The sequence below is a fragment of the Podarcis cretensis genome (assembly GCF_951804945.1).
Source record: "Podarcis cretensis genome assembly, chromosome: 7".
Classification (NCBI taxonomy): Eukaryota; Metazoa; Chordata; class Lepidosauria; order Squamata; family Lacertidae; genus Podarcis; species Podarcis cretensis.
In genome coordinates, this window is record NC_137176.1 from 64,784,863 (window position 1) to 64,807,545 (window position 22,683).

Consider the following 22,683-nt stretch of genomic DNA (forward strand, 5'->3'; position numbering starts at 1 on the left):
CTCTCTCTCTCGGGGAGGTTACACAGCATATATGGCTGTGAATGTGTATACATACTGGGTGTTACCAGTATCGTGTAGATCTGGAGTGTCAGATTGTTGATCAGGATCTACTGGTAGATTTCTGGGTGATTTGCAGTAGATCAAATGGGAGCCTCTCCACTTAAGTGGAGAAGCATGGGGTAACCAGAACATAAGAAGAGCCTGTTGGATCAGACCAGTGGCTCATCTGCTCCAGCATCCTCTTCTCACAGTGGCCAAACTGATACATTTGAGAAGTCTGCAAGCAGGACATCAGTACAATAGCACTCTGCGTACCAGCGATTCCCAACAGCTAGTATTCAGAGGTATCCTGCCTCTGAGAGAGGAGGGAGAACATAGCCATCATGGCTAGTAGCCGTTGATTGTTCATGAATTTATTATTATTATTATTTGTTGATTTTATATAGTGCCCTATACCCAGAGGTCTCAGAGCAGTTCACAAAAAATATCACAATATATAAAATAAAAATAAAAACAATAACCCAATAATACCCCCCCCCACACACACACACACACAAAAGAGCCACATTTTAAAAGGGTATAGGATGTTGATCAGGTCAGCCAAAGGCCTGGTTAAAAAGGAATGTTTTTGGCTGACTCCTAAAGCTGTATAATGAAGGTGCCAGGCGAGCTTCCCTGGGGAGAGCATTCCACAGATGGGGAGCCACTGCAGAAAAGGCCCCGTTCTCATGTTGCCACCCTCCGGACCTCTCGAGGAGGAGACACATGAAGGAGGGCCTCAGAAGATGATCTCAGGGTCCTGGTAGGTCTGGCTGCAAGAACATAATTTGACTGTGAGATCAGTTCACATTCCTACGCTCAGAAAGTGTTCAGAGGTGCCCTGTTTTGTAAATAACTGTCCACATTTGAGCATTTTACTTAGCTTTGAATCCACTTTCCCCCATTTGAATTAAGCCAGAATAGTCCACACCTGCACCCATCTGTATATGAGGAACAGCTTTGGTCTTTCCCATTCATACTAGTATGTGCTCCCTTTTGCATTTGTCCCTGCCTTCTAATTTCTTAGTTCTGTTTTGCTGATGAAGTGCTGACAGGGCATGTACACAGATAACTGTGTGCACATTATTATTATTATTATTATTATTATTATTATTATTATTATCATCATCCAGAAAATGCACAAAAGCACATAGTCAGGCAATTGTAAATTCTTACCACACACTTTTGCAATTTTCTGGTTTTATGCAAATCTGAGGGATCAAAAGAGGCAGGGGAATGTAAGGCGTCACTCCTCTGTTCAGGAGTGTGCCAGGATCAACAAGGAAGAAATTAAAGCAATTGGAAATTCTTGGCGCACACTTTTCAGATTGCTGTGCAATATCTGGTGTAGTTTTTCCCCCCTGTGGTTTGCTTGTGTAGTTTTCTGGTTTTGTGCAATTTAAGGGATTGTTGGGGTAGGGAGAGAGAGAAGTACCATTCAGGAGCCCACCAGAAATAATTAAGGCCACAGCCAAAAAAGAAATAAAAAAGCATACACTTTTCAGTTTGCTGCTGCTGTAAACATTTTTAATATGATTTTCTTGTGCAGTTCAGTCCCCAACCATTCCTGCCACCATTCCTGATGCTGCCACCTCTTCCCACTCCATGGCTTCCACTTACTTGACTGCTGCTATATTGTGGAAAGTGACTGCTTGAGCTGGACCCAGATCATTCCTCTTTCCAAATAGAACCCCCAACTCCTGCATCAGCAGTCGCCATGGCCATGGCCATAACAGATGGTGAGAAGTCTGTCAACCCCCAGCTTTGGCCCAGCATTGCAGCAGTAGCCAGTTCTTCTCTCTTCCTCTCCACCCAGCTGGTCCCCAGATTAGATCTATTATTCCTACCTTGACACCTCAGTGGCCTTGGCCACCTTGTTTTCAATTCTGCTGTGGCCTGCACCCCTAGCATATTTCCTAAGCAGTTTTATTGCATGTGTGGATTCCCCTGCAGGAAACAGGCATATGCAGCCAAAGTGGGGCCGTTTGAAAGCCCTCTTGCAAACAGTTCTCTTTGCAGAAGCTACCTGCCTATCCTCCTACCCACCTTACCCCCTGACAACTCCAGATCATTCCAGGCAGCCTGACACAAGGCAATTTGGGGCTGTCTTAACCCAATTTGGTTCAAGCATGGATTATTTGGTTAAAGCATTGAGCTTCGGCTGAATCTTGTGCACAACACTATTATTTTCTAATGCTTTTGGTTAAAATCAGTGCAATATGGAATGATTCGGTCCACCATCGTATTCAAAATGGCAGCTGACAGCATCCAAAACTTGCTGCTCCCTCTCAGGAACTGTCACACCAAATTGGATGACAGTATCTTCAGAGGTGACCAAATCAGCACTGTTTGGAATGATTCAGTCAGCCATTTTGATTCAAAATGGTGTCCAATGGTATCCAAATATAGGCCCAAACCTGCTCCTTCATCATACCAAATTTGGTGAGGTCCAGACTGGCACAGTTCGGAACCATCACAGTTCTGTCTTCCATTCACTACTGCTTGGAAAAAAAGATGATAGTTATACTTCAGTGACTATTTCATTCTTGGGACTGTAGACAATCTTGCCAGGTTGTCAGGCTTTATTGTCCTTCATTTAGATGCGATTGCAAAGCAGTAGATCAGTGGTAAATTGTAGCATTCATTGTCATAAAGGACTTCTTTATTTATATTAACAGCAGTAATTAGTTTAGAAATGAGCATAATTTCCTTTGAAAAACAGGTGCTTGGTGTTTGGTTTGGTTTTTTATTAAAAAGCCTTTGAAGGGAAAACCCCTCAAGTTATTTTCTATACATCATTCTGTAAAAATGACATCTTTTTAGAATTACTGATTCTAAAAATTACTGATTCTACATAGGGTGGCAGAATATTACAATGATTTTTCCTTGTGCAGCCTATATGAGTTGAGAGAGATCATAGAATCATAGAGTTCAAAGGGAGTCTGTTGTCTATACTCTGGTAACCTCTAGGTTAGATTACTGCCATGTATTAAACATGGAGCTCTCCCCAGGGAGGTTCACCTGGTGCCTTCTTTACATATCTTTAGGCACTAGGTTAAAACGTTTCTCTATAACCAGGCCTTAGCTTGACTGAACATTCTATGACCATTATTGCTTTGTTTTCGTTTTATTTGTATTTTGCGTTCTCATTTTGTAATTTTATGTTGTGTGCTAACTTGTGATCTTCAGAGGAAGGGTGGTATACAAATTTAATCAGTAATAATTGGGAATGGGTTACACTGAGGCCAAGCTATATGTATCCAAGTAGAACTGCAACTGTCAGGAGTGCTCTGATGGTGTTTCCTGCTCGGCAGGGGGTTGGACTCGATGGCCCTTGTGGTCTCTTCCAACTCTATGATTCTATGATTCTATGGAGCTGTCTCCGAAGACAATTCAGAAACTGGTGCAAAATGTGGCAGCCAGGTTACTCACCAGGGCAGAACACATTGAGCATGTTACAGCAATCCTGGCCCGACTGCACTGACTGCTAATCAGTTTCCATGCCCAATTCAAAATTCTGGTTTTGACCTATAAAGCTTTCAATGGCTCAGGACCACAATAACTTAAGGACTGCCTCTCCTCATATGAACTGACCCAGACCCTGCAACCATCAACTGTGGCTCTTCTTCATGAGAACCTCCACGAGAGGTCTGGAGGATGGCAACACGATAACAGGCCTTCTCAGTGGTGGCTCCCCATTTGGTGAATGCTCTCCCCAGGGAGGTTCACCTGGTGCCTTCTTTACATATCTTTAGGCACTAGGTTAAAACGTTTCTCTATAACCAGGCCTTAGCTTGACTGAACATTCTATGACCATCAGTAATAATTGGGAATGGGTCACACTGAGGCCAAGCTATATGTATCCAGGTAGAACTGCAGCTGTTGCCTGAACTCTTGCTACAGAGAACAGAAGTGCCACACCAAGTGCTACAGAGGCAATCCGCACCCCAGTTTGGGCAGGTGAACAATTCACCAACAGAACTTCCATTTTATCTGGATTGAACTTCAGTTTTTTTGGCCATCATCCACTCCATTATCACGCAACAAAGTGATGACCCATGGTACCTCTGGAAGTGATGATCCAGGTAATCTTTGGAAGAATGTTCTCATCTTTATATAAGCAATAGCAACAAAGCACATAAAACATTGCTATAAAAAGGACAATTTATATAACTTTAAATTTCTTTCTGGATTTGTTCAGATGTAACTTAAGTATAATGTAGATAGATTTGCACTAAATTACCTGTCAACATTCAGCTTCCATTTGATGATTCGTATAGAATTGGCCCAAATATCATTTTTAAATAAACTGTGGCTCCAAAACAGCTGTACAAATGTTGACATTTGTTACCCTGCTTTACTTTATTTTACATCCAAAAAGACAAGGCAGTCTTCTTTTGTAAACCACATTTCTGTTTCTACACTTGTTCAGCACTTTATTCTTTGAAAAGAGGCTCGGCTGACATCATCTATTAGATAACAAATAATAACAGCAATTACACAAGGTCCTAGTTTAAGATGGAGCAACTGTGTCTGCCATTGTCATGATTCATCACACATTGCAAGGGGAGTGCTGACTAATAGACCGTACTAAGCACTTTCAAAGCAGCAACATGAAACTGAAATAGTTTATGTGTTAGCAACATGACTTGGTCCTCTTTTTAGTTCCCAACCTCTTCACTGAACCCTTCTATTAAATACGAAGTCCAACTGTACTTCATTTTGCTATTTGCTGGCTGCAGAATTGAATGGTACCATTTTACTGAATATTCTCCCAAGGGAGAAATTCTTCAACAGTCTTTTGGGGGCAAAGGGTGCTTATCAACAGCAACAGCTGGAGGCATATAATCTGGACAAAAAAAATGGCTTCCAGGTGGAAAAATCAAAATTGGAAATAGAGCTGTTAGATCCCAAAAGTAAGAACTTGTCAAGAATGTATAACTTGCTGTTGAAATGGAACACTCAGGATGAAACGGTGAAATCAGCTATGATTAAATGGGCACAAGATGTTGGACATAATATTATGATGGCTGACTGGGAACAGTTATGGACCACAGGTATGAAATTTACAGCATGTAATGCCTTAAGAGAGAATATAATTGCCCGATAATAAATGTTGGAAGTGTAAAGAGACCGAAGGCACATTCTTTCACCCTAGGATTAAGACTTTCTGGGATATGATTTACAATGAAATGAAAAAGGTATTTAAATATACTTTTTTGAAGAAACCAGAGGCCTTTCTCCTGGGCATGGTCGGCCAACTGGTGCCAAAGAAGGATAGAACTTTCTTTATGTATGCTACAACAGCAGCAAGAATACTTATTGCAAAGTACTGGAAGACACAAGATCTACCCACCTGGGAAGAATGGCAGATGAAGGTGATGGACTACATGGAACTGGCGGAAATGACTGGCAGAATCCAAGACCAGGGAGAAGAGTCGGTGGAAGAAGATTGGAAGAAATTTAAAGATTATCTACAGAAATATTGTAAAATTAAGGAATGTTAGAAAGATGTTGGAATGAAGTTACATGGCTTTAGCAGAAATGTTATAAAGAATTAAGTATAATAGATTGTAATTGGATTAAAGGAAAAAATAATGTTAGAATTTGTTAAGTTAAATGATAGGACAGAAGTTTGAGGAAGATGGAAAGGATTTGCTGAAACAAATAATCGAAGTGGAATACAAAAAAGGGAGGTGTAAGGAGGTCGATGAAACAAGTAAAAGAAAGTTAATAACATTGAAAGTATTGGTTGTGTTTCTTTTTTCTTTCTTTTTTTAAAACTGTTTTTGTTTTATTTTTGTTATGTATATGTAATATTTTTGTTTTTGTATTGTATTGTATGGTTTTGTTATGTTTAATTCTCTTTCTTTTTTCTTTCTGTAACTTTCAAAACTTTAATAATTTTTTTTTTTTTTTATAAAAAGAGAAATTCTGACACAACTCTATTCCTAAACATATATCTTGCCTGGGGACTTGGAGAGGGGGAAATCCAAACCATTCCTTCAGTATGATCAAGCAAAGCTATTTTGTTTTTGTTTTTTGTTTTTTTAATAATATTTTATTAAGTTTTCTCAAGAATAAAGACCACAAAGATAACAAAAAAAAAACAACAACAACATCAGAGACAGAAAAAGAAAAATTACAATAATCAAAAATCAAAAATTCCACACAGAAAACAAAAAGATAAGAAAAATAAAAATAAAAATCTCTCCTTTCAAATTCTCAACATTCTTTAACTTATTTTCCTGACTTCCTCTCACCTCCCTCCTTGTATTCCATTTTAAATTTAATTCAGCAAATTCATAGCCACTTGTCTTACCCTTAGTTATATGTCCCCATGTGATATTTACCTCATATTTTCATTTATAATCAACCCATTCTTACAAATTCTTATTTCCCCAATTTTATCTTGTCCTCAAATCTTTAAAATTCTTAGATTTAAACCATTGCTAAAGCCAATTACTTCCTTTCCGGCATCTCAGTATTTCATTAGAATTACACTAATTCCATAAATATGAATTTATTACAAAAGCATTTCTCATTTTAAGTTTCTCCAACGTCCCTTTTCCTGGTTCCGGATAATGTCAGTCCTTAAGTCTTTAACCCTTGTCAGTCCGGCGTTCTAATATCTGAGGCACTCAAGTCACCTCCAGGCCCCCTCTGCGAGTTTTCTTGTTTCTGTTTGTAGTTACATAGATCCTTGTTCCCTGTTGTATTCTTTCGCATTTTCTTCTCTTTCTCTTTGGGGAGCCAATCTCTGGAGGACTCTATGCAGTAAAATTCTTCATCTCCTTTTATCCAGTTGTCCCATTCCCCAGTGTTGCACTCCCCAATATCTAGTTTGTAATCCAAAGGGTAATCATTCCAAAGATAATCTTCCACTTGTTTCACAATCCCACCAAAGGTAATAACTCTCTTAAGTCCACAATTTAACCAGTGTCCTGCGAATTCCATCTCCCAATGTTGCGGTTTCTGATCCTGTAAAACTTGAAGACTCTGTGTCTTATGAGATACATTCATAACCTCATGCACTTGCCCTAAGTCAATATCCTGGGTAGATTGTTGTGCAGTTTCTGTAACTGTACATTCCATTGGCACCTCCTTGTTAACTGCAGCTAAAATGTAGGCCGTCTCTTGATTCATAAGAGACACTTTCTCATCCATCTGTTGCAGCACATCATATATTTTGTCCAGGGCAGATAAAACTTCCTCTCTCATCATTCTGTCAAGGTCAGAAAGCTGGTCCCACAGTCTGATTTTCCCAGCTGCTATGTTCTCTTTATAGAATAAAACAAAAGCACTGGCAGACCTCCTCTGGGGGGTGTGGTTACTTTTTAGCATCCATTTTTACAGTGTATCCAACAAGGGAAAATAAAAGTTACTTTCGATTTTCAGATATTTTGTTTCCTTTCAATATAAAACAATCAGGCAGAAGGCAGCATTGGACTTTTTTTTTTTTTTCTTCCTTCGAACTCTATCTGTCAGATTTCTTATATTCCTGTTATAGGCACCACCGACAGTTTCTTTCCTTTCATTCTGTCCCCAGGTCAGGAACAGTGAAGACTTATTTTCTTAAATTACTCTCTGCAGGATTTGCAAAGTCACGATTTATTTTCCCCCTATCCTCCTGCTGTCAGGGGGATTTAGTAGTTAAAAGAGCAGGAAATTCCAGGCTGTCAATTTACGGCTTTTAGCTTGTAAAGTCTTTGCTTTGATCTTTCTACAAAGAACGGGAGGCGGACTTCCTATTTACACTTCCCGTCTCGGCTCTAATTCAAAGGTATACTTTTGATCCACAAGTTTCAATTATCCTACTCACGGGTTGTTGTTTGAAATCCGAATTGGCATAGGAAAAAGGACAGCGCTCTCCGACTCTGGCTATGCAGCTTCACTCCACAGAAGTAGCGATTGACTCTCAGCACCACGCCAACCCCCGTCTCACTCCGGAGCCCTTTGTAGAGCTCCTTTGCCAAACAGAGGGGCACAAACGGTGCCCGCCGAGTCCCACGGTCGCAGGCTTCTTCCGCCTGCGATTTTTAAAAGGGTCCCCGCTTCGCTGCAGCGGTAAGACCCGGTTTCTGTGGAGCTGTCTCCCTCTAAATCAGGGAGAATCCACCATTGTCGGAGGCGCCACCTCCGGAAGCCCCAAGCAAAGCTATTTTGGTAGCCATTTTCAGACTGGGGAGCACATTGTAAATTGCTTTTCTTGAGTTCCTCAAGAAGCGTAGTTCTGGGGTCCAAATGGCCTGCCTGTGTATGGCTCTACATTCAGGCCCTTCCATCAATTGAAGCAGGGGTGAGGACCCCAGGCCTAGGGACTGAATGAAGCCCTCCAGACCTCTCTTATCTGCTCCTCAAAACTCTCTTGGGCCCACCACACCTCCTCACTGGCCCTGCTTTGCAACACGAGCATTTCCTCCAGCTGTAATGTGTCCTCAAATTCTGATCATGCCCCTTGCTTGTCTAGATAGAGAGGGATGTATGAGTGCATGGCATTATCCGCCCACTGCTGGCATGTGGGCCTTGGAAGGTCACCCAGAATGGAACGTGGCCCTCGGCCTACAAATGTTTCCTAAGTAGCAGAGTTCAGAACTTGGGAGGTCTCCTACCAATTTTTTTTTGCTAGATAGACTAATGGTTTGACTCAGAAGAGAGAGAGACAGAGAGAGTCAAATATATACAAATATATAACTGCACAAGATATGCTTAGCCAGGCTCTTTACGAAATTGATTTATGTTCCTGTTGGTAAGGAATGAAAGAATTTCTTGGGGTGGAAAAAAATAAATCATGCCTGCAGATTCACATGATGGTTCAATTTCATTTCTTTAACAGGTGATAGCAGCAAATAATTTCTTGTGCTATTGAAGCAATGCTTTTATTGTGCAGGGCATTGACAAAACCTGTTGTAATAATAATAATAATAATAACAATTGTAGCTGGAATTAACACAGAAGGCTTCTAATTACTTTCAGCAGGAGAGAGGATACAGATCCAGTAGCAAACCAAGCAATCAAATTATTTTTATCCCAACAATGTACAGGAAGTACACTGTGTGACACAGATATTGGTTCAAGATCTTTACTAGCAACGTTAATTTGAGTTTGTTGCCAGTTTTTGGCAAAGCATCTTCCTTCTGGCTGCTGAGTTTTCACTGTGGAGACAGAAGGATTGCACAGCAGCTGCGAGAAGGCCAGGCGGTACAGTATAGCCTATAAAGGCCAAACCTCTTCTTAACAAGAAGCTCTTAATTGGTGGTGGAAGGCCAAGCCGGGGGGGGGGGCAAGTAAACCTTTGAAGGTGCTTCACAGTCTGGGTGTAGCGAAAGAAAGAAAGAGCTCCTTTATGCAGATCTGGAGCCAACAAGTGAGCCTCTGTGGATTATCTAAATTAATGTTTTGTGTTCCTTCCTTCCTTCCTTCCTTCCTTCCTTCCTTCCTTCCTTCCCCTTTCTTTCTTTCTTTCTTTCTTTCTTTCTTTCTTTCTTTCTTCATTTACCCTCATCATTCACTCATAGTGTTGAAAAGAAAGTATATAGCTCCTTGATTATCATCCTTCCACTGTTTTCTTAGAAACGTCATGCTCCTAAAAATAGGAGAACCTGAAAGGTAGATGCATCTCTGTGTTGCTGCCAGGTCATAGAATCATACAATTCATAGAGTTGGAAGGGACCCCAATAATCTGGTCCAACTCCCTGCAATGCAGGATGGCAGGTGAAGAATCCCTGACAGATGGTCATCCAACCTCTGCTTAAAAACCTCCAAGAAAGGAGAGTCCACCACCTCTAGAAGGAGTTCATTCCACTGTCGAACAACTCTTACTGCTGATAGATAGATGATAGATAGATAGATAGACAGACAGATAGATGGTAGGTAGGTAGGTAGGTAGATGATAGATGATAGGTAGGTAGATGATAGATAAATGATAGATAGATAGATAGATGATAGATAGATAGATAGATAGATAGATAGATAGATAGATAGATGATAGATAGGTAGATAGATAGATAGATAGATAGATGATAGATAGATAGATGATAGATAGATATAGATAGATGATAGATATAGATAGATCGATCCCTTTAGATATTTGAAGATGCCTTAACAGTCTTGCCCCGTGGCCACCAATAATGCGTGTGATGTCACAAATTGGGCTTTCTTTCAACTTCATCTCCATTCACCCCCACTTTTCCTTGGTTCAAATCCAGATGGGAAGGATTGAGTGCCTGGGGCCAGCAAAATGCCCCATGTTGTCCTGGCTCTGCAATTATCTGAGGCCTAATTGTATTGTGAGTAAAATCCTCTGGCGAGTTGACCTCTCCCGTTTTGTCCCCCTTCAGTCTGACACCAACTGTGCTTTGCCTTGCCAGTGCGTTGCCAGTTGTAATGGTTTGGCTAGGTCAGAAGAAAAACACCCAGAGGATGTTCAGTTTTACAGATTAAAGTCTATAAATGCTGAGTCGTAAGGCATAAACATCAAGATAGTGCTGACGTGTTCCCAGAGGAAATGGAAATGCCAAAGAAAACTTTAATGTGAAAATGTCTAAGAATACAGTGACCCGGTCAAATGTCTGATAGGAGAAAAATATTGAGACTAATGTTACAACCCCAGAGATCCCCCCTCCATGTCAAGTTCCTCAGTATTTCATTTCTTTCCCCTCTCCTTCCCAACATATAGCTTAGCTTTAGAAGTTCAAAATACTGAAAATCTGTGACCTTAACATTGTCATATGAAAATATTGTGGAAGAGTGGATTTATAATAAAAGATCACAGGATGAAATTTCCATTTTAATTATAGTCCACAATCTCCAGAATCCAGACAGAAGCCTTGCACAGGTGATAACATCCCAGAATCATTTCCTGCATTACTGTGAGGGGGTTACCTATTGTTATTATTTTCTCTTTTAAACAGATACTTTTGAAAGCATCTCAGGTACATATTTAAAACTGAGGAAGCGGTTTGACCTTTCATTTAAATAACACATTTATCTTAAAACTGCTGAAGATTGCATGGCAAATAATAAAACCAACTTCAGAAATCTCATGACTGCTCTTTCTTTACTGAAGCAAAGAGATCTGTGTAACAACCATCTCAATGCATTTTTGCCGAGACGAATTTGCCTGTTAGCATAATGTAAAAGCATCAGGCCAATGCTCTTCTGTAGCAAAATGCCATGGCTCAGCCCCGTCAGCTCGCATGGCAGCATGTTTGGATACGGCAAACTGCAGTGTTCTGATGAGTCATTGCAGCAGCATTGTGAGACATGTTGCCCCAGTGTGATTGAGTGGTTCGGGGGTGGAGAACCACCAGCCCACAGACTAGTCATTGCCCACCAGGATGTCCTGTTTGGTCCTTGAGGCCATTTCCCCTAACCTCTTAATCGGCTGGTGTCATTGATGGGACTTCAGATGAGCAGGGGTGCTTTGCCAGTGCATTCACTGTGGTATTATTTTAGTGTACCATTAGATTCCTAATAAGGGGATGCGGGTGGCGCTGTGGGTTAAACCACAGAGCCTAGGGCTTGCCGATCAGAAGGTCGGTGGTTCGAATCCCCTCAACAGGGTGAGCTCCCGTTGCTCAGTCCCTGCTCCAGCCAACCTAGCAGTTCGAAAGCACGTCAAAGTGCAAGTAGATAAATAGGTACCACTCCGGTGGGAAGGTAAACGGCATTTCCGTGCACTGCTCTGGTTCTCCAGAAGCGGCTTAGTCATGCTGGCCACATGATCCAGAAGCTGTACCTCAGCTCCCTCAGCCAGTAAAGCAAGATGAGCGCCGCAATCCCAGAGTTGGTCACGACTGGACCTAATGGTCAGGGGTCCCTTTACCTTTACCTAGATTCCTGATACCAAAATAAAACCCCAAATAAACAAACCACCTCCTGTGATTTTTTAAAAAAAGAATAGGTGATGAAGGATCCTATGTATTTGCTAAATTTTAGGCTTGGGGGCAAGGTAAGCATGACGTATGCAAATTGATGATCATATTTTCCTAACATATTTTTTCTTTAGTGGAAAGGTAGATGGGATAAAAACATATTCCAGTTGATAGATAGCTAAATAAAAAAATGCAGGGGACTGCTAGTTTGACTGAGAAAGGTCCGTTAAACTCCTTACCTTTTGCAGTTAAGTTGCCCCAATTTAAATGGCTCCTAGTGCCCTTGCCGCATTGAAATAAAGGCAAAATACCTTGGAAGATGTTAGTTTGACTCCTTTGTTTGTGAATTCTAGGTCCGTTAACACTGTGACATTGGTCGTAGAACAGGAGAAATATTGTGTGGCTTTTCCTAAACTAATTTTGGGGCAGAAGCATACGCAGAAGAGTGGGGATGTAATTTCCCTACTTCTTCAGTAATTTTCTCTGTATTAAAAAAAAATTGAGACAGTATTTATTTTTCCTTTGCCAGAAAGATTTACCTTAGTATGACTCTTGAAAAAGAAAGCTCAACTAAAATTAATAGATCTGTGTCCTTAACGCTTTCATGAGGCAGGTCTAGGAGGAAATGGGAGACAGGCAAAAATACAACTCAGTGACTGTGATATATGGGCAGGTAAAAGATGTGAATGTAGCTAGACTTTCAGATAGACATTACTGGTTTTTCTTTGGCGGCTATGAATGCTATATTAAAAGATAATGCCATCTCCAGGACGTGTGTTTCATCTACAAGTTGTGCATTTTCATGCATCTTTGGAAATAGTCGCTTGGGAAATAGTCAGAAATGATGGCCCCCACAACTGCACTGCCACCACACACTGTTGGTCTATTTTCAGTTTTTTCTCTTCAGCTTTTGCTAAAATGGGATGACTAGATCAGCATATTACTTCAAGTCAGAGTGGTCCAATGTGTGGACCATTTTTGGTGGCCCTAGACAGCATTTCACACACACACACACACAGCCCCCTCACTGCTTTCCCAAAGCCAGGTAAGCGAAGCACTGGGTTTGGGGAAGGAGGTGTGAGGGCCTTGACAGGGTCATAGAGTCCTCCCTCCTCTATCCCAAAACCTAGTTAGTGCTTTCCCAGCTTTGGGGAAAAGGTGGGAGTGCTCTAGGACCTCATGTCTCCTTCCCAAAGCTCAGCACCTCACTTAGCCATCTTTGAGAAGGGCTGGGGGGTGGGGCATTAAATTTTGGCCTCACTCCCCACCACCGCTACGAAACAAGGCAGTGTGCGGCCTGCAAGTTCTGTGTCAAAGTACTCTTGCGGCCCACTAGGTATGAGAAGTTGAACTGCCCTTCTCAGAGAGGGATCACCTCTCTGAAAGTGGCTATGGCCAGGTAGAATAATCCCAAGAGATGGAGTGGTTTGGGCTGGGTTTCATCTGCTGCTGTAATTTGCCTCTTGTAAAATGGTTGTTGCAGGCAGTTGAAGGAAGCCAATCCCCAGGGCAATCCGTAAATTTCCTTAATTCCACAAACACACAGGCACAAAAAGACTGATAGTGTTTGGAGGTAATGTAGAAGCCAGTTAAGATGATTACTTGCCTTTAGTCCCGTAAAGTTAATGGAATGAGGAGTACTTTGGCTTAAGTGGTTTGTGATATGAATAGTCAATATATTAAAGCACTGCTTCATCCAAACTAACTCATTTTGGAATTTTGTATGATTTGATTTGCAAAACACCAGTGTGCAGTGCCTGTTCAGAGAATAAAGGAAGGAAGAGAAAATGACCTAAAAGAAAACGATAAACTAGAGACCAAAAAACCTTGAAAAATGAATATGAATAAGAGAGAGAGGATTGCACCTCAGAAATGTGGGTCAATTTAGTTGCACATTTATCCGGTGTAATGATAATATTTGGAATAGAGCAGCAGCTGAAAGCTGTCTAGGGTGGGGAGAAGGAAATACAGAACTTTTGAGAGGTGACATGATAGAACTTCCTGACAGTAAGAGCTGTAGTAAGAGCTGACAGTAAGAACTTCCTGACAGTAAGAGCTGTTCGACAGTGGAATTTGCTGCCAAGGTGTGTGGTGGAGTCTCCTTCTTTGGAGGTCTTTAAGCAGAGGCTTGACAACCATATGTCAGGAGTGCTCTGATGGTGTTTCCTGCTTGGCAGGGGGTTGGACTTGATGGCCCTTGTGGTCTCTTCCAACTCTATGATTCTATGATTCTAGTCAGGTATACTATTTAGAACAGGGATGAGAAACCTCCAGCCTATGGACCAAATTTGGCTGAGAAGGTCCCAATTAGGCCTGCAAGGCCATTTCTCCCAAATAGTGTCCACCTACCTTACACCTGAAATCCTATGCTCTATCAGGTGTGGGGCACATGGAGATGCGGCTGTATTGGTTATGCAATCAAAATTCTCGTGGGCAACTTGATCACACAGCTGATCCTTGCAAAAAGAAGGGATTGAATTCACCCCCTCCATCTGCTGAGGAACTGCATGACTGAGCTGCCTGCAGAGAACTCAATAACACAGCTGATCTCTGCAGAAAATATATTTGCAAGCCCTGTGCTCAGCACTTCCCAAGTGGTGAGCATATGGCTGTCTAAGCCCTTTGCGCAGTTCCCAAGCACCCAACCACCAGCTGGCTGTCAGGCAGCTTCACAAGCACTGTGCAAGGGACTTGGGCTGGTGGGTGGGTGGGACAACTCCCTGTTCATCATCTGATGTCATAATGATGTCAGGGTGATTGACAGGTGGGCTGCCTCCCCTGCCTATCTTAGCTGGGCCACAGCCAATTGGGACAGATAAGGATCTGGTCTGTTGGGTCAAAAAGTTATCCACCTCCAAAAGAACTCCATGCATGAACTGCAGCAAAGAGGAATAGGTGAAGCCTCCAAGTAGAAGGACCAGGAAGGGTTATGGCTCAGTGGTTGAGCACATGCTTTGCATGCAGAAGGTCTGAGGTTCAATCCCCGGCATCTCCAGGTAAGGCTGGGAAATATCCTCATCTGAAACATTTGAAAACTTCTGCTGATCAGTGTAGCCAATGCTGAGCTAGATCAAACTATGGTCTGACGCACATGTCAACTCATATATGTTCCCCATGTTCAATCCTTGACATTTTGCTAAAAGGATCAGGTGGCAGGAAATGGGAATGTCTTCAGGCCCAGATCCTAGATGTCAACAGCCAGCCAAAGGAGATAAAAGTGGGAGGAAATGGACCATTATTCTCACCTGGTCCAAGTCAACTTCCCAACGTTCCTATGAATGAGGCAGAATGAAGATCTTATGACAGGACAAAGTGGGCAGAAGAGTCAGAAAGAGCTGGGGACAGAGGAAGAATGTAGGAAGTGTGGATTGGGTTTCATTTACAATGAACAGATTGGAATTTTTAGTAGAGTTACTCCTGCTAAGAGCAAGTGGTGTAGTGGTTAGAAACAGTGAACTCATAATCTGGTGAACTGGGTTCGATTCCCCACTCCTCCACATGCTGCTGCTGGGTGACCTCACAGAGTGTTTGTTGTGGGGGAGGAAGGGAAAGGAGATTGTTAGCCGCTTTGAGACTCCTTAGGGTAGTGATAAAGCAGGATATCAAATCCAGACTCCTCCTCCTCCTCCTCCTCCTCCTTTTTCTAACATTCCATTTCACAAATTATTTTGTACAAGCTCTCCCCCCCCCCTTGCAGTACATTTTAATTTAGATCTACAATATGTTTGCTTTCAGACATCAACATGGCAGGAGAGCCCAAACCATACAGACCTAAGCCTGGAAACAAGCGGCCACTTTCAGCTCTCTACAGGTAGGCTCCTCTGCTCCTTACACTACCTAGGAACAGCTTCTGAGTCTTCAGGGTATGTTCCTCATGACGGTGAAAAATTATCACTTAAATAAGGGTCCATCTTGTAATCCCTTGGCACAGGAACCTGGCAAGAAAATAAATAAGTAAATGACGGCAACTTTGTCACCCATTCCTTGCCTCACTTTGATATTTATAGCTTAACATTCACTCCATTGTGGCTTTTTCCCACCAGAGACTAGGGCAAGTTCTCACCTGCACGCAGCATCTTACAACCCATCTGTGAATATTTGGGAATTAAGTAAGACTCCCACCATATCATCCAACGATGCTTGGTGCCCTTTGGGACATATTAAAGTCATCCATATGTACACAGTTGTCCTTATGGCAGCAGGTCTAATTTTAAGGGCTTGGTAAAATCCTTTCTTTTTAACAGAGCATATTAATTAGTCTTGTTGAGGGGTAAACAATTTAGAGCTATGGCGTTTGAAGGGCTCCCTAGTCCCAGAAGAACCTTCATGGTAAATAATCAGTTTTCACACACACACACACACAAAGCCTATCCTGGAGTAAAGTGGGTGGCAAGTTGCTCAAGCAAGTGGTTGTCAACTAATTCCGGACTCTCTGAGATGACATCTGCTATCTAGATCCATTTCAAACCAGTTTCAGTCTGAGTTTGGCACCCATGGCTTTGGTTAACCTGGTTGGGTGAACTTAGACCAGGAGAAATGCAAAAGTAGTGCAAGTCTGAATTAATGGAAGTCCTCTCATGAGTGTAAGTAACTCTTTGGATCCCGGACATTATCTCTGGATTGGAATTGTTAGAAAATGTGTTCCTGGTTGAACCCAGCCCTCTTAAAAATAAGGACAATACAGGCTGCTGCATAATAAGCAAGAATTGCATTTTGTCAGCACAATTCATAACCTGCTTGTCAATATTAGCAGACGAAGGAGGAATGCAAACATAAAATCTCTATCTTAGGGGTGTTAGGAAGGCAGCCTTCTATTGTTTTTTGATTACGTACAAGTAGGCATGTGCTGAAGTGCCACTGGTTGTTTGCATTAGAACAGTCAGCCCCGTTTTGCTATGCCAAGTCTGATGGGCTCATTACAGCTTGTTGATGCAGGGTAGAAAAAGGTCAGCTGGCATCAGCTTTATCCAAATAAGTATTGATGTAGCTAGGAAAGCAGTACTTGAAGATGACAGCTGAACGTATATTTCCTCCTACTATTGCTGTGGATCTCAAGGCTGTATCCATATTGATCCAATTCTGTGAAAGACATCAGATAGGCAAATCTGTTGCTGAAAAGCTGAGATCCATCAAACCTTATCATCTTCAAGTGCAGGTGTTCAGAGCAAAATAAACTAAAATACGACAGAGCAAGGATGGTTATTGATTGCTGGGCTGCTTTCTTCTTTAGAATACTCACAGACCTATTTTATTTATTTATCTATCAGAATTGTTTATAGTCCTCCCTTTCTCCAAAGATTCTGTGGGTGGGTGGGGTAAACATCTCAAAATATGAGCTAGTGTAGGGAGAGGAAATGGTAAGTGGGGGCATTGCAAGACAAAATGTAACAACCCTGTCTGTAGCTGCTTTGCTGCAGATCACCCTCTCTTGGTGGCATCTTGCTGTCAAGGCCTTGCAAGACCAGGGCTGGAAGGGACAGAGGTGAGAGTACATAGCCCATGTCAGGCCAAGAGAAAAAGCCAGAGCATTGACTTAACATAGGGGGCCAGAGACAACTCCAAGTCCAGGTCCAAAGCAGCCAACAGTGGTCAGAGAGACCACAGGCAGATATGTTGTCACAGAAAGTAGATGGCCAAGTTCCAAAAGGAAGACGTGGGGCAGGATGATGACAGCTGCAAGTCTAGCCTAGCACTGAATGATGAAGACTCAATATGCAACAATTGTATAAGGCCAGCAAATACCCCATTGGCTCTTCAGATCACCTGGCCTGGTGACTGTGGCTCCTCACCGTATCCACGATCTGGGTGGTGCTGCAACATGAGAGATACCTAGCCAATATTCTCTCTGCTTGAGAGCTTCCCATGCCCTGGCGTCTCATACTTAGTGATGTGAAGTGGCATTTGAGGTTTCGGGGCACAAGATGACTGCAGATGATGTGGTTCTTCAAGTGTCTCAGCACAGTGATGGAGGATACTTAAGAAACCCCATAGGTGTCATGAATAAAAGCATTTAATGTGTGAAGGACCAGCGGCATATTAATATTCCTTATTAAATTTAAAGGTCTACTCATAAAACCCTTGATAATTACTATGTTTAGTCATACCTATCTTCTTTATATAGAGAGTAGTAAACTTATGTATATCGTTTTTGAACGACGTTACAAGTTTACTTGGCAGATAAAATTAAAAGCGGTATAATTAAAGCATAAGTGTAATGGAGAATACACTTTATCAGCAGGAGAACAATGGAAAGAAAGCTATGCTGGATTGCTCTTCATAAGGAACCACCCTGCGCAATTATGGGTGCTGAGAGGTGATGAATAATGTGTGAATAAACCCCACGATTAGAGCTTATTCTTTTCCATGTAACGCTGCAGTTTTAACATCTTTATTTTAGTTTCATTGCACTAACTTACTAATTTAAATTAAAGAGCAATTTAAATGAAAGGCCAATGGATAATTGCTTTCCTCTATTGCCTGAAACTCTTTGAAGTAATTTACTGTATCACTACAAATCACCTAAAACCATTTAGTCAAATATACTAAGGGAGGGTCAAATGGAGGGCAGCTGTATTTTGAGCAAATTGAATCTCAACTCTTGAGAATGGATTTCAACCAGATTTTTAATTTCAGTGCTTTATCCATAGGTCATCACACATTCCCCCCGCTCCCTTTCTTTCAGAGAAATGCACCCCCAATTATATATTTTATCTGAATATTGAAGTTGTCCCTCTTGCCTTCATTGCAAAACTTTATAACTGTCCATTTGCTCCTGCTGGTCTTTGTTACAAAATTTTGTATTCCTCTCTTTCTTTTTTATATTTACTGGCTGCTTCTCCTTAATGGAGCTCAAGGTGTGATATACATTGCCCTCTGCCACTCCATTTTATCCTCACAACACAGAGAGATAGAGACTGACCCTGCTTCGTGGCTGGCTGGGGATTTGAATGTGGGTTTCCCCTGTCGTAATCAAAAACTCTAACCACTACATCACAGTGTGTAGAAGGTCCTTTCTGAAGTCCACTGATGTTGGTTCAAAGATTTTGGAACCCTTGGGAAATGTAGATGCCAGGTGAAAGTGGAAAATCTCAAGCATGCAAAGGAGAATTTCCTCACACTGTCTATGATTTTCTTGGTTGCTTCTGTCCATCATGAATATGGCGTTCTGGTGATGGTCATGATCTTCTGCCAGACTTCGGTCCTGGCAGATGCCCAACCAACCAATGTTGGTTCAAAGATTTTGGAACCCTTGGGAAATGTAGATGCCAGGTGAAAGTGGAAAATCTCAAGCATGCAAAGGAGAATTTCCTCACACTGTCTATGATTTTCTTGGTTGCTTCTGTCCATCATGAATATGGCGTTCTGGTGATGGTCATGATCTTCTGCCAGACTTCGGTCCTGGCAGATGCCCAACATTGCCCTCCTGTGTGCCCAAAGCAGGAGTGGGAAACCTGTGGCCCTGCAGATGTTGTTGGACAGCAACTCCTACCAGACCCACCTGGCATGGCCAAGAGTCAGGAGTGATGGAAGTTGGACTTCAGCAACATCTGGTGGGCCACATATTCCCCACCCCGGACTACAACATATAATGTCAACCTTGTGCAGTATGTTATCTATGCATTCTTTGAATATATTTAACTATTTCACTGCATTGTTTGTTTAACAGACTTGAATCGAAGGAGCCTTTCCTGTCTGTTGGGTGAGTAAGAACCTGTAGCTGATTATTGTAGTTTTGTTTTTAATTTCACAGGATACCCAGCTCTCTTAATGTCTTCAACAAGATTTAGGGTTTAGTACCATCATTGCTGGGAGGGGTGGCTAACACCCCAGAGGACAGGATCACACTTCAAAACGACCTTGACAGATTAGAGAACTGGGCCAAAACAAACAAGATGAATTTTAACAGGGAGAAATGTAAAGTATTGCACTTGGGCAAAAAAAATGAGAGGCACAAATACAAGATGGGTGACACCTGGCTTGAGAGCAGTACATGTGAAAAGGATCTAGGAGTCTTGGTTGACCACAAACTTGACATGAGCCAACAGTGTGACGCGGCAGCTAAAAAAGCCAATGCAATTCTGGGCTGCATCAATAGGAGTATAGCATCTAGATCAAGGGAAGTAATAGTGCCACTGTATTCTGCTCTGGTCAGACCTCACCTGGAGTACTGTGTCCAGTTCTGGGCACCACAGTTCAAGAAGGACACTGACAAACTGGAATGTGTCCAGAGGAGGGCAACCAAAATGGTCAAAGGCCTGGAAACGATGCCTTATGAGGAACGGCTAAGGGAGCTGGGCATGTTTAGCCTGGAGAAGAGGAGGTTAAGGGGTGATATGATAGCCATGTTCAAATATATAAAAGGATGTCACATAGAGGAGGGAGAAAGGTTGTTTTCTGCTGCTCCAGAGAAGCGGACACGGAGCAATGGATCCAAACTACAAGAAAGAAGATTCCACCTAAACATTAGGAAGAACTTCCTGACAGTAAGAGCTGTTCGACAGTGGAATTTGCTGCCAAGGAGTGTGGTGGAATCTCCTTCTTTGGAAGTCTTTAAGCAGAGGCTTGACAACCATATGTCAGGAGTGCTCTGATGGTGTTTCCTGCTTGGCAGGGGGTTGGACTCAATGGCCCTTGTGGTCTCTTCCAACTCTATGATTCTATGATTCTATGCTTTACTGTGGTACTCATTAAAATTTGGGGGAATGGGGATAGAGGAATGATCACAAAAAGCACTGTATTGCACATAGATACAAACATACACACTTTGGCTGGAGATTTTTCTCAGAAACTATTCAGTTATACATAACTGGTGTAGTTCAATTTCCAACTACAGTATTTTCTTGCTTAATTTGAAGGTCTAATCACAAAGTAAGCAGCTATGCTGGTTTATTTAGTAGTACACTTAGCTGCAATCTAAGTAGCGTTCATACTCGCCTGATGTTTTCTCTGATTTACTGGAAGTGAAATGTATTTTTTTCCTAATTTCATTAACTTTTATTAGCCATAAACATATGATCAGATGAACATCCTAGCTAATTGTTTTTCCTCTGTGTGACCTTAATATATACCCTGAATACTCTTCATAATGGAAAAAGTCAGCTGAGCATAGGATCACATCCCCTTCCTTTATTGGTTACATTATTGCTTTCCTCTTCTGTTTCTGTCTCTTTCCTGTATGTGTTATCCAAAGAAATATTTTTGCTTGTGCTTTTTTGCAGTTGCATACAGACAACCATTTCCTTACCAGTTATTTTTTGCATTTTTTGTGATATTTTACTTGATGTAAAACCAACTTCTAGAAATCTAGCAGAATCTAGCAGAGCCTACATAAGCCTTGACTCAAGTGCTCCATCTTCCCCTTTCTTATTCCAAAGTACATGTAATAAGAACTTCTGAAGCAGAATTTTCCAAACTTGGGTCTCTAGCTGATTTTGGACTACAATTCCCATCATCCCTGACCACTGGTCCTGCCAGCTAGGAATGAAGGGAATTGTAGTCCAACAACCACTGGAGACCCAAGTTTGGGAAACACTGTTTTAAAGCTGATGCTTTTGATTTTAAACTTCCTTCCCCGTGATATTCAAATTTAAGGAAGTCTGCCATGTTCTACCTATGCTTAGCTAACAAACCAGAATATCAAATCATAGTTTGATCCCAGTTTGCTTTATCTATCCATGGCTAGAATATGCCACAGTTCCTACAGATTCAGATATCCCAAAGTGCACAAGCATACTTTGGAGATAGTGTGAGTTTGGTTCCAGACCACTGCAATAGACCGAATATTGCAATAAAGCGAGTCATTCAATTTTTATTTTTATTTTTGTTTCCCAGTACATATAAAAGTTATGTTTGCTCTATACTGCAGTCTATTAAGCCAGGTCTCATTGGCTGCAGAGGCAGAAGGGTGAAAACCTACTCCAGCCCTAGCCAGCTCCACTTCCATTGTCTTCCTTCCCCTGGAAGCAGCCAAGCTGCCTACAACTGCACCCCTGTAGTTAGTTCTAAAGTGGAAACCTTTTACATTGGTACGGACAGGAGCCTGTTTATTCTGAAATCTCCTCAACACTTGAAGAAGAGCGGGAGGCAGCCGTTGAAGGAGGTTTCCTTAAGAGACCTGGCTACCTGCAGTCATATTCCACTAGGCAAGAAGCTATATTTCAAACAAAGGGTAGTTTTCTTTAGTGGATCAGTCTCTGAGCAACAAGCACTTTAGGTGAATAGGTTTGAAGTGAGAAGGCTGAGCCAAGATTACCAAAAATAATCCTGCAAATTAGCTTTGCAAAAGGTTTAGCCGGTCAGATTGGTTAGAGAGACAAGAAGGCTGTAATTAACAGCAGTGATGGAGTGAGTGTTTTCACATCTGTATCATAGCAGATTCCGATGAAGATATCAAAGTAACTATGCGTAGGAGTAAAGAAACAGGAAGCTAACGGATAAAAATACAGGTGCGGTGGTAAAATGTAACTTTAAAAGTGGCCAAAACATCTTTTCCTCACCTCCATTTTGTGAATGTAACAGCACTGCTAGATCCAGCCAACTGCTAGATCCAGCCAACTGTTCCATTGTCCTGTTTTCAAAGTTGCCAACACAGATGCTCATGGGAAACCCACAAACAGAACCCAAGCACAGCAGCATTCTCTCCATCTGTGATTCCCAGCAACTGATCATCAGAGGCATACTGCTGCCAACAGTGATAGTGGAACATTTTCCCCAATAGCCACATCCATGCCTTCCTTTCCACGGCACAGGGATTGGGAACCTGGGTTCC

The 22,683-nt window shown here is 41.9% G+C and overlaps 1 protein-coding gene across 6 annotated transcripts in view; it reads left to right on the forward strand.

Annotated features, from left to right (window-relative positions):
- The window catches only part of RALYL (RALY RNA binding protein like), a 271,064-nt gene that overhangs the window by 212,686 nt on the left and 35,695 nt on the right, over positions 1 to 22,683 (forward strand). For all 6 annotated transcript variants that reach the window (XM_079983191.1, XM_079983189.1, XM_079983190.1 and 3 more), the window contains 2 exons: positions 15,651 to 15,726; positions 19,582 to 19,614. In XM_079983191.1, the coding sequence (XP_079839317.1) occupies positions 15,651 to 15,726; positions 19,582 to 19,614 (109 nt within the window). The remainder of the gene's footprint in view (positions 1 to 15,650; positions 15,727 to 19,581; positions 19,615 to 22,683) is intronic.